This window comes from Pantherophis guttatus, chromosome 4, assembly GCF_059756535.1.
Source record: "Pantherophis guttatus breed Tessera chromosome 4, ASM5975653v1, whole genome shotgun sequence".
Taxonomy (NCBI): Eukaryota; Metazoa; Chordata; class Lepidosauria; order Squamata; family Colubridae; genus Pantherophis; species Pantherophis guttatus.
In genome coordinates, this window is record NC_142066.1 from 29,192,881 (window position 1) to 29,205,597 (window position 12,717).

Below are 12,717 nucleotides of genomic sequence, written 5' to 3' on the forward strand. Positions count from 1 at the left end.
GAGTCACACATCCCTCCTTTCAAAACTATGAAGCCAAGTGAACAGCGTGCTCTCCCAGAGCCATCCACATTGACAGACTGTAGCTTTCCATTTCCGAAAGACACAAAGAGATCATCGGGGCGACCGACGGGCGTCTTCTTCCAAGTTCATCTGGCGAACTGGCGGGAAACCTGGAGAGCCGAGAGAAAAACACGTGGGAACCGCTTGGCTCCAGCCAAGCAGCTTTTCGGGTGGGTCCGCTGGCGTCACGGTTATTGCTCCTTGTCGCCAGCAGCAACGGCCACAAACAGAGTTCCTGCCGACCCCCTCAGCTCTCCTTTCCGTCCGCCCACGGCCCACCCTTTTCCCCCTCCTCCTCCTGCCCGGCGGCTGCCTCCCTTCTTCTCCGGCGTTTAGTGCCACACCCAGCTGCCCTCCCGTCTCGACCAACCCAACCCAGGAGCTCTCGCCTTCTCGGTCCCACGAGGAGCATCTTTTGCTAGATCGCCTCGCCACGCGAGGAGGCTCCGTCGGTGCAGACTCTCCGTCCGCCCCAAGCCTTGGAAGTGCCGTAAGAAGGAGCTTCGGGAGAAAATCGGGGCTGGGGGAGACGCTCGGAGGAGTTTAGGCAGCCGCAGGGCGGGGCTCTTGAAGTTGGGGGGGGGAGAGAGAGAGAGAAAAAAATAGCGCGTGCGATTAAGGGGCGTCCAGAATTTAAAGCCGCCCGCTTTGCTAAAGAGTTAAAGGCAAAACTAGGCTGGGGGAGAATATTTAGGCTAGGAATAGGGGATTGCTTAACGTTCCTGGGAAATGAGGCGCATTTGCTGAGCTGCCCCGCCTCCGCAATGCGACCTTTTTGCAGGTCTGAGTGAGTGGGAGACCCCTTTGCAGGGCTCGAGTGAGTTGACGGAGGTTGCCTTGTCAGGATGCCCCCGCCCCAGGACTTTTCTTCCCCTTTTGGAAAAAAAAGAAGCCCCCCCCCCCAGTTGGTTTAATTTTGCAGCAAGAGGCAAAACCAGGGAGGTAATGCTCTTTTTTTTTCAAGCAAACAAACAAATGGAGAAGGCGCCATACATTGCCAATGTGGCTTTGGCAATCGGGTGTGCCTTTTGTGGCAGGGAAGTGCGTGTAACAGGCTGTTTAACTGGAACAAACGAGCACCACACTTTATAGCAGGGGTATCCGACCTTGGCAACTTTAATCCCAGGGGAATTCTGGGAGTTGGTGTCCACAAGTCTTGGAAGTTGCCAAGGTTGGACACCCCTGGTTTATAAGAAAAGAGAAGTAGTGAAGACTTCAAGATATCCCAGGGCTGACTTCTCCATAAAGCAAACTCTGGAAAGATTTTGAAATCTCAAATTGTGCCACTTCAGCTTTATTACATAATTTGCAGTTTTACAGACTTAAGTCTGTGAAAACTTTTGTTCAGTGCATTAGCTAAATAGGTCCTTCATATTTAAAGACAGTATACCTTGAAATAACTGCCAATAACAGGAAAAAAAATATGCACTCTTATGGTCGGCCAGTAGATGAAAATAACGGGTGCCTTTAAAAAGGCCTTTGTCTGAACAGACATAAGGTGTGTGTCCTCCTCCGTCCCTCTCCTCTGTCCCAAGAGTGCAGCTTCTTCATTTTGCCAGCTATTTTGGTCTCACAAAAGTTTTAATTAAGGGAGATGTTTCTCTCTCTCTATTAATACTGTACTGCAATATTTTCTCAGGACAAAAGATCAATATTTCCTAAAGCTAGTCTGGTGAGGTAAGGATGTTGTAATAAATAGATACTAGGTGTGGCCCACATAAAGACTGAAGCTGCATCTAATGCTGTCTGGGTGCTCTGCATTTTACAATTCAAAGCACAATCTAGACAGTATTTAATGAGAGCAAAGGATAATTGTGCAGTAGATGGGACACGATGGAGTCAAATAGTAAATATTTGTATCAGCAACACAGAGACATACTGTATTGTTGAATACATTTTTCTGAAGAGTATTTTACTAAGGGAATGTATCTGTGTGAGATTGCTGACATCCATAAGTTTATGTCATGTACTTCATTGTGAATGTTCCCAGTTCACTAGATACTTGATAGTAGGAACCACTATGTTTATTTTTGTCTTAATTATCCTTATCCTATTTTTTGTAATATTATGACAAGATTCCAGAAAACAAAAATCTGTGTTGTAAATATTTTTCCTCCCTGCTCTATGCTGCGGTTAGTTGTTTATAATATAGCAACACTTTCAACTGCATAAGAATTTATTATTTTTAAAATTCATAACAGCTTCCCTGCTTGTTGCAGTATGATTACTATAGGACTAATGCTGTTAGATCTAGACTGCAAAAATCCTAAGGACCATTAGATAGCAGCCAATAGTTACATTTTCTAGATTTCTTTGCTGCCATCTATTGGTTTTTCAGAGTTTTGCAGCCCAGTTTGGTAACCTTTCTGTTATCCAGTAAGGCAGAAAGTTTCAAAGATTTCCAGGCTGTGGAACCTGTTTGTTAAGATTTTTTTTTCCCTGGAACCCTTCAATCAAGAGGTCAAAGCTTTTGTGGCATAGATTGTGATTGAGTGAACTTTTTTTCCTCTTTAATTTCTTCTGGAGCTCCATCAAGTTCTCACAGAATCTTGAGTCTGGCAGAAAACAGTTTGAAAAAGCTTGCACTAGATCATGATAGTGCTTTTTTTAAAAAAAATATTTTTAAAAAAGTCCTAGCTTTATTTTTTTTATAAATAACTCAAGATGGCGAATATACATGATACTCCTTCCTTCTCCTAACAACAACCTTGTGAGGTAAGTGGGGCTGAGAGAGAAAGTCAACCAACCAACTTTCATTCCTAAGGGGGGGAACTAAAACTCACAGTCTCCTGGTCTCTTGCCAGGTGCCTTAACCACTACAGGTAGTCCTTGACTTAAAACCATTTGTTTAGCAACCATTCAAAATTACGACGACATTAAAAAAGAGACTGACAACTAGTTCTTGCACTTACAACATCGCTGTGCATTATTGCAGCATCTCCACAGTCACATGATCAAAATTGGGGTGCTTGGTAACCGGCATATATTTTCAACGATTGCAGCATTTTGAAGTCATGTCATTGCCATTTGTGACCGTCCCAGCTGGTTTCTGAGTAGCAAAGTAATTAATTTAACAATCATGGCAAAAAAGGTAAAATCGGGTATAATTCTCTCACTTAACAGCTTCCTTGCCCAGCAACTGAAATTCTGATCCCAGTTGTGGTCTTAAGTTGAGGACACAAACATGCATGAGCAACAATGGATTTCTGTTCCATTCCATGGTGCAAAACTAATAGATTTTGCAACAGATTTTCCAAAACATTAATTCTCCTCATGCAGCCATATGTACAGAAAATACCCTTTAAAAAATCTAATGCCATGCTTTGAAAAGCGAGAAATCCTGTTTCTTTAAGGATGGATTAAGAGATCCCCTGGGCTTTGGCAATAAATAATATTAAATCAATCAGGCTATTTCTTGGCTATTACAACTGAAATCTATTAATATGTATTTATTTGTAAAATATATTCTGTAGTTTATGAAGCAACAGTTCATGTAAAATAAGGAGTGACCCCTTGGTATTATCTAAAACAATTTAAAGAATTTTAAGATGTGTGAACTCCCAGAATTTGACAGCACATATCTGGATAAGTTTGAGAAACACTGATCTAGAGAGATGCAAGATTCGAGGATTCCCTAGTTTTTAAATACAGGTAGTTCTTGATTTATGACTGGTCACTTAGCAATCATTCATAATTATGACAGAGCTCCCCAGGTTATGACCCATTTTCAAAGTTATAACAGCAACAATCCACCCCACCGTGTGATCAGTTGATCACATTTTGGGTACATGACAACCAGTGGCATCTATGTCTGTCTGCAGTGTTCTGCAATTTTTGGCATTTTTTTGCTGGAAACCAGCATTTATTGGATATAATGAGTAGACTATTCTGTTCACTTAACAACGTCTGTTTAAGGATTGCTGCAAAAAAGTTAGTAAAATCGGGTGTGGTCACATGGTGACCCGCCAATGAACGCCATGTCTTACTACTGTAGTTCTGGGCTCAATTAAGGTGGTAAGCAGAAGGTTACCTGTTCTTTGAATCACCTTTACTCATTCGATGCCTTGCCATGACACGTAGCATTACCTCAAGTCTAATTTTATTCAGTGACTTCTGTTCTTTTCCATGTCTTCTGCTTTTGTGGGCACAGTTCTGAGGTTTTTTAGGGAACAGGAACCAGCTCTTCTAAGATCCTGCCTCTTGACTTTTCTGTGCTTAAAACAAAGCTTCAATTGTATCCTGCAGTGTGTAAGAAATAGTTCTACACCCTGGGCGTTGCCACCTCTTCGCTCAAGGTTTTTTGCACCAATGCACGATGACTGAATATTTTCTCAGTAACTCTCAGCATTACTTCTGATAAATGCAAATTTCAGTCTCTCTTTTGCTCTCTTTTACCCAGACTGTTTATAAGATTATGTGAAGATGTTCCTTGATTACAGTAGTTGTTTATCCATTATTGTTTAGATAATGCTTATATTTTCCTTTAAATTCTGCTTCCTGTTATAATGTTCTGAGACAGCCTTAAAGTCACTGATGAACTTGACTTTTGCAGGTTCCTTCATCAAATGTATGTACATTTTTGAATGTACTTTGCAGGGTGAGAGAACGAATATGGTTAAATTGCATGTAGAATTTTATGTTTTTTTCCCTATCTTCAGCATCAAATCAAATTAAATATTTATTACAGTCATACACCAGCATAAGAAGGGTCGGATACAAATAGTAATTTTTAAAGCATCTTACATGAGAGGAATGGAGAGAGGGATTTATATAAAATTTTACCCTTGGTATTGGTTAGTGTGCTTGGAAAAAACGTTAAGGTTATGAATCAACTCAAATGCACAGCAGTCAAATGGGAAACAATCTATTTATCTAGATTGTTCCATTTCAGGCTGCAGATCAAAGGTTACAAGTCTGAAATTATCTCATCAAGAAAGCTCTTTGTATAGTTAGAAACAGCCCGTTGAAGAACATTGATAAATTGTACTCTCTGAAATGCTCATTTTCTCAGTGCAAAGATAGGGGAAAGATAGCAGGATTCGTACAGGCAATTGTTTTTCTGCTACCTGAAAAAATGACATTGTCTAACAGTTTCTTCCTCTTGATTTGACTGTGTGCAAAACGGCAGCTGAAGGTTAGTCTGGGAGGACAGCTTTGCAAAATAGGCTGTTCAGTCATCCATTTCCCCCTTGTAGGCCCCAAAGAACCAGCATGGCCTGGGTAACATAGGACAACATTTTAGTGAAAACTAAATCTTGCAACGTCTTGCAAAATACCCTCTACAGTTGCAGTTTCCATATAGTGAGTGCTAACAGGCAATATAAGCCATTAAATTTTTAAAGCCCATTTTAAAATGGTTTAAAGTGAGCTTTCTGCTCTCCTTTTCTTGAAGCAGTTTACCTTTACTTTCAAACTTTCTTTCTCTCCCTCTCTCTCTTTTTCCCCCTTTTTTTCCTTTTCTTCTCTCCAAACACAGGGAAGGGCTGACAAGGTAGGACAAGGCTACCCTACCAAAACATTTTGGCATTCCCTGCCAGCCGAGTGAAAGGAGCTGCTAGGAGACATTTCTGACTTGGGAGCTGACGGGAAAGGAAATCCTTGCTTCGGGATTTGCTGGAGGGAAAAGGAAGGGTGGGGGCTGCATTTTTGGGAGATGGCTCAGAAAGAGACAGTGAAGCTGGATTTAACGCCTGGGATTTCTTTGACTCCCGCCCGCCCCCTTCCTCAGCTCAGAAGAAGAGCTTGATTAAAACCAAATGTCCAACATTGGACAAAAAGGAATTTTCTCTCCTGCCCTTACATGGATAACATGGTTTTTCTCCTACCCCTCCCCTCCTCAGGTCTCCACCCTTTCTCAGTTCTTGTTGCTTGTCTTGCCCTTCAACTTCTTCAGGAAGTAAGCGTTTTCCGATTTTGGCTTGGAAAAAAATAGCAATTCCTATTATCTGTGCTGTAATTGTGAGAGATGGACAGATGGGGGTAACTTTTTAGTCCCCAGAAATTCTTGTCCGTTCTCCCATTGCGTCTTACTTTGCCATAACCCGGACAGGAAAGGGCTATATTAGCTTTGGGTGGACAATATGTCACTCAGCCTTTTCCAACCCCTGGATCTTTCAGACTTCAGTTTCTATTATTCATAGCCAGTTCATAATATGTGCTGCATAAGCCAGGAAGATTTATCTCCATTTACAAAAGGAAACCGCTTTACTTCTGTTACTAGTTTGTACCTATTTTAAACCCATTAGAAGAATTTTCTTGGCCTGATTCCAAGCTCAGTTACCCAATGAAAAATGCAGAACGATTGCTCGAAATAGAGGAAGGATTTTCTTGCAAGAGCCAGACAGCAAAACGAAGATTCGGCCATTCTTGGCCACGGAAACCTGAGAGTGATAGGACATATAGTGACAAGGGGCTCTGGTGTGAAGTTGATGTGAATCGTATTAGATGTGTAAAAATAAGATGCCCTTGCCCTATGGATGTGAGACCCAAGGAAGACCCCTTTGGGGTGGGTGATCTTAGATGTCCAGATCCTTTCCTAGGTGCAGTGTGGATTTTCATGAAATGGAATTGTCTGGCATCAAAAGTGGAGCATTGACATAAAAGAGTTCCCTTATCTTGAGGAAATTCCATTTCTCTACAAAGAGGTGAGCTTAATCAATTTTCGCCCAAGTGTCACCTGTCAGGCTGGGGCAATGTTTAAGTTAACTGAAGTTTGTCAAAGGAGTTACAAGTTTCCCTTTTTTGTAAGTGTAACTCTTTAGTTACCTCAATAAAATATTGGGACAATTCTAGATTCTATCTTCTATTGAGAACATTTTGTTGTTGAGAACGTTTACTTTAACTGCATTTGTTGAGCTAGCTATGCCAAATCTGAAAAAAAGTATTGTAAATCAAGATAATAAGAGCTACATCTGGAGAACTCTAGTTATGAATCCAACCCCATAGGAATAGCATACATAAATAAGTAACATAAATGAATTATAAACCTTGGAATAGACTGATAAAAATTAAATTGTCTATGTTTAGTTGAACTACCTCTTTTTTCCCCCTTGTAGATTTTGATGTCCAACAGTTGCTATTGTGGGTTAGGACGTCCATATTGCCCATAGGGAAATATTGATAGATTACCTGTAGACATCTGGCTTGTGAGCTTTCTGAGTCTCTGGTGCAGGGGTGGGCCAGTATGGCAACTTTATAATCTGTGTATTTTAATGTCTGACTAAGGAATTCTGGGAGTTGAAGTCCACAAGTCCTAAAGTTGCCCATCCCGGCCCTGAAGGCTAAACTGTGTGAGGAAAGGTTAAGGGAACTAGGTATGTCTAACCTAAGAAAAAGAAAGTTTAGGGGGTAACATGATAGCTGAGCTGTCTTCTGATATCTGGGAGGCAATCACATGAAGGGGGGGGTTGACTTATTCTCCAAAGCACCTGAGAGCTGGACAGGAAGTAGTGGGTAGAAGCTCATTAGAGAGATCCTATCTGGAATTAAGGAAAAATTTCCTGGCAGTGACAACAATCAGTGGATGGAACTTCTGGAATTGTGGATGGTCCATTGTTGGAAGTCTTCAAGAAAAAATTGGACAGCCATTTTTCTGGGATATAATAAGGTGTGCTGTGGGCAAGGGTTTGGATTAGAAAAGCTTAAAAGCCCCTTCCAGCCCTATGATTCCATAATTCCCCAGGCATGGAACTAGAATTCATACCATGTTTCCCCAAAAATAAGACCCTGTCTTATATTTTTTTGAATCCTGAAATAAGCACTTGGCCTTATTGCCATGCACTTAAAAGTCCGATTGGGCTTATTATCAGGGAATGTCTTATTTTGGGGGAAACAGGATATGTAGATAGTTCTCAACTTATGACCATTCACTTAGCGACTAAGATACAACGGACTTCTCAGGTCTACTTGTGACCCAGATTCAAAGTTTTGATGGCCTCCGCCCATCACATAATCACATTTTGGTTGTGTTTGCAACATCCCATGATTATGTGACCAGGACTTAGATATATATATATTTTTTTTTGCCAGAAAGTGGTTGTTACTTCCAGTTTTGGCAAAAAAAAAAAAAAAGTCCATTGTGGACAATGGATTTGCCTAACTACAATGGCATTCCCTTAATGATTGCTGCAAAACCGGTCTATAAAATTGGGTGTGGTCACATGCTGACCCACTTAACAACCAGCACAACTTGTGATCATAATTCCGGGCTCAATTATGGTCGTAAGCCAAGGACTATAACCCATCCTGACTGGGACTGCTATCAGATCTTGTCCAACAATACCTGGAGTGATAAATCTCTCCCATCCCTTCTCTGACTTCTACAATATTCAGGCAGGTTCAGGAGGCAATAGTACTTAAATTAGTCTTTCTCAATTTGTAGTCCAGCAGTTATTTTGGATTATTACTAGGAAGAGAAGAATGGAATTCTGGTTGGGAATGATAAAATGGGAAATCCAACCTATATAGAAGCTGCAGGGTTGCAGAAGGTTGGGGAAAATGAGAGTCAGGCAGTACAAATGTGTATAAATATTTATTGCAAGATTAAGCTTTCTACAAGAATCTGACCCACTGGCAGTTAAGGGAAATGAGCGGGTGATAAGTGAGGCATTCACAATAGGCTGGACTTTGATCTCGTGTGGGCATGCAGGGACTCATGACTTATGACGCATTCGACCCTTCCCTTGGGCTCAGCCTGGTCTCCTGCATCTGCCCACTGTTCCTATATTCCTTAGCCCTAAATTCAGGAAATGTATTCTAAATTGTGTATTTTCATGTGATAAATTTTTGCATGATGTGTCTTTTCTTCTCCTTCCTAGATCTTTGCACAATGCCAGTAACCCGCTCAAAATCAGTGGGCAACACCAGTGCCCTGACCTCTCCCTTGGGAATTGTTCGCCTCCTGGAAGCCCTTTTCACCTGTGTGGCCTTCAGCTTGGTGGCCAACCGGGAGGCCTGGTCTGGCCGCAATGGAGACTGGTGCATGTTTTCCTGGTGCGTCTGTTTTGCCATCACCATTGTCATCTTGGTGGTCGAGTTTGTCGGCCTTCAGCATCGCATTCCGGTCTCTTGGAAGAACTTCCCCATCACTTTCGCCATGTATGCCACCCTAATGTGTCTCTCTGCTTCCATCATCTACCCGGTATTCTTCATTTCGAATCAGCGTCTTAGTCGTGACGAGCGGGGATACCGCATTTCTGCCACCGTGTTTTCTTGCCTTGCCTGCCTGTCTTACCTCACCGAGGTCAGCTTAACCAAAGCTAAGCCAGGAGAAGTGACCGGCTATATGGCAACAGTCCCAGGGTTGCTAAAGGTAGTGGAGACCTTTACTGCCTGCATCATCTTTGTCTTCATAAGTGACCCACCTACTTATGACCAGCCAGATGCTCTTAAGTGGTGTATGGCGGTCTACTGCATCTGTTTCATCCTCTCACTTGTGGTGATTATCCTCTGCATTGGCGAATGCACTGGCTGGTTGCCGTGTCCATTCAACAAATTCCTCAGCGGCTACACTTTATTGGCTGTGCTCATGTATGCCACCGCCACAATTATTTGGCCTCTCTACAAGTTTGACCAGAAACATGGGGGATATCCATCTCGAAGCTCACTCTGTAGAGGTAGCGAATTCTGTGTATGGGACAAGAATGTTGCCGTAGCTGTTCTAACAGCTATCAATCTGCTGATGTACCTGGCGGATCTGGTGTATTCTGCACGGTTGATTTTCATCCAGGGGTAGACAGAGGCTGGCAGTAAGGAGAATCAAGGCAGCAGTGTACAAAAGAAGGGAAGTGGAAAGAGAAGAAGGGGTCATGCTTTTCTCTCTTTTGTTCTGATTTTTCCTTTCTTCTGTCTCTCTCCTCTGCCTGCAGTCTCAGACTAATTCATTCTGTTTCTCTCCTGCCTTCTCAGTTACCTTGTTCTTAGCCTAGATTTATGCTCTGTGCTTGCCACACAATAATTCTTTTCCTCTCTCTCCATCCTGAGCCTATTGCACATAATAGCCAAATGATCATTTGTTGCATGCAGAGCTTGGGATGGCTCACAAATTCTTCTGCCTAATCATCTTTGGCTATTCCCACGCATGTGTCTTCGCCAGTTTAGTTCGTTCATATTCCGAGGCATGAGGAGGCTTAGGGCTATTAAAGGTGGTGTTGCTTGGTGCCAGTCGAGGGGGAAAAAAGCAGAGAGAGAGAGGGCACACACTATACTTGATGGGGAGACTCCAGGATGCAGGTTGTCCTCGACTTACAACAATTCATTTAGTGACTGTACAAAGTTACAATGGCCCTGAAAAAAGTGACTTACGACCATTTTTCATACTTAACCATTGCAGCATCCCCATGATCATGTGATCAAAATTCAGATGCTTGGCAACTGATTCACATTTATGACGGCTGCAGTGTCCCAGGATCAGGTGATCAGCTTTTGACAAGCAAAGTGAAGGGGGAAGCCAGATTCCCTTAATAAACTTGTTATTAACTTAACACTGCTTAGTGTTAAGTCATTCACTTAACAACTTTGGCAAGAAAAGTGTAAACTGAGGCATAGCTCACTTAACAAATCCCTCATTTAGCAGTAGAAATTTAGGGCTCGATTGTGGTCGTAAATCGATGACTACCTGTATTCTCATAAAAATCCATTTCCTAACATTTTCCTTAAATTACTAAGCTTGCAGTTAGGTTTCCTATTCTCTGTCTTTCTCACCCTGGCTACCCTCTATCCAGACCGCTAACTTCACGACAGCCACCACCAGCCAGTCAGATTCAGAGGAAACGTATGCAGCTAAAACAGGAACTTTGCTTAGCAGAGAAGAAGAATTTAGAGCATTCTTGATGTACATATTTTATTTGGCCTTAAAAAAAATATTCCTCCATTTCAGTGCCTTAAAAATATTGGGTTCCTCTTTCTGTCCTCATGCAAAGAAACCCCTTTGCCCTTGCCAAATATACTTGCTGTTTTCCATTATGAATATGTATTTGGGGTGGGGGGAGGGTAGATGTTTACAGTAGAGCCATTGGCTGCTTGCATTTTCCATTGGGATGAAGGGGGACTGCACAGAAGCAGCTCTAGATGGGTGGTTTGCTTTGCACCATCGTGGAGGGTTTATTCTCCATGGTTGCTCGGGGAGAAATTAACTGTACAGTAATGGATTCATGTCTGCCTGTAAACCTGCAATAGAAATCCAGCTGTGTCCTGCAAAATGATTTATGCAGGACCTGTTGAGGCTTGCAGTAACTTTACTTTAAAAAGGCAGTTCTCTCTCTCTCTCTTTTTTTTTTTTCAAAAGTCAACAGGTTACAAGGAACACTATGATTTGGGGAAATGGAAAGCCACTTATTTGTGATTGCACCAGGCTGAAAAATAACAACTGCAGTGGAGCAACATTTAAGTAAGGGTTAAAAATCCTTGCTTTCAAGTTTCTTAACAAATAGATTGTTTTACAGAAAGATAGCGTAAATTGTTTTTCTTTACATTTTCTTTACATTTTGATGTTTTTTTAAAGTGTCTATAAAGACATCCTCTGTTTTTTAAATAAAAAAAGCATAGTAGAAAAATACATGCTTTGCAAAGTATTAAATATATAACTTCTGGCTTCTTTATGGTTGCTAATCTAGTAAAAAAAAATTTTAATATTCCAAGCACTTGGTATTAGATAATATTGCTTTTCAACTTCGTATTTCAGAAAACATCAGTCTTTTCCAATTAGGTCAGCAATAGAAGTTATTTGTATGTGTTTCTACTGCATTTACCATTCTGTTTTAAAATAAAAATACTTGTAACAACATACAGCGTAGGTAGAAATGTTAGCTTCCTTCTTGTCTCAATTATCCGCAACTTCATCTACAATGTGTTTATTATTTTTTGAAATATGCAAATCCATGTATGTATAAAAAATAAAGGAGCAATGTTACAATCGAGTGTGTTAATCCTATTTCTATCCAAACAAAAGGACACCTTTTGGACACCAAGAGGTTGAATAGCTACAATAGAAATAGGCTTTTTTTTTTCTGACTTAAGGGGCACTTCAAAAAATGGATTTTTACACCAGTTTGATAGCAACTGCAACTTTCTATGATCCTCCAATATTGAATTGTTATTAGAGAGAGCTGAGCTGATTTATTTTTGGCTTAGCTGTTTAAAACTTCAATAAAAGTAGTCTTTTCATCTCTTTTGCTAACTTTTCAGTTTATTTTTGAAATACCAAGCTTATAGAACTTAGACAGCTCATTTATATATTTATTTGCTAGATTCTTAGACCACCACACAGCTACATGATTTATCAAAAATAAAACATCAACAATAATATAATAAAAATATTCATAATCATCTTAAAACAGGAGCACATAAACGGGACTGGAGGCTAAAAATATGAAGAACAGTTGCTGGAATTGGGTATGTCTAGTCTAAGGAAAAGAAGGACTAGGCATGACATGATAGCAGCGTTCCAATATTTAACATGTTGCTGCAAAGAAGAGGGAGTCAACCTATTGTCCAAAGCACCTGAAGGCAGAAGCCATGGATGGAAACTAATCAAGGAGAGAACTAACCTAGAACTAAAGAATAGTTTCCTAACAGAACAAACTGGAATAACTTGCCTCCAGTTACTGGAGGTTTGTAAGAAGAGATTGGGCGCCAATCGTATAGAGCTGTGATGGCGGA

General features: G+C 41.1%; 1 protein-coding gene across 3 annotated transcripts; it reads left to right on the plus strand.

Annotated features, from left to right (window-relative positions):
• On the plus strand, window positions 1-11,971 carry MYADM (myeloid associated differentiation marker). Of its 3 annotated transcripts, none has more exons than XM_034419453.3 (2): window positions 1-230; window positions 8,877-11,971. In XM_034419453.3, the coding sequence occupies exon 2, from the start codon at window positions 8,888-8,890 to the stop codon at window positions 9,791-9,793; it is 906 nt and encodes a 301-aa protein (XP_034275344.2). In that variant the 5' UTR covers window positions 1-230; window positions 8,877-8,887; the 3' UTR covers window positions 9,794-11,971. The 3 variants fall into 3 exon arrangements, with proteins under 3 accessions (XP_034275344.2, XP_034275342.2, XP_034275343.2); XM_034419451.3 differs by having other exon boundaries at window positions 45-550; XM_034419452.3 differs by having other exon boundaries at window positions 223-2,775.
• Window positions 11,972-12,717: the final 746 nt, after the last annotated feature.

What these genes read in the sequence shown, in the direction of transcription:
- MYADM (XM_034419453.3), top strand. Translation starts at nt 8,888, where the DNA reads ATGCCAGTAACCCGCTCAAAATCAGTGGGCAACACCAGTGCCCTGACC.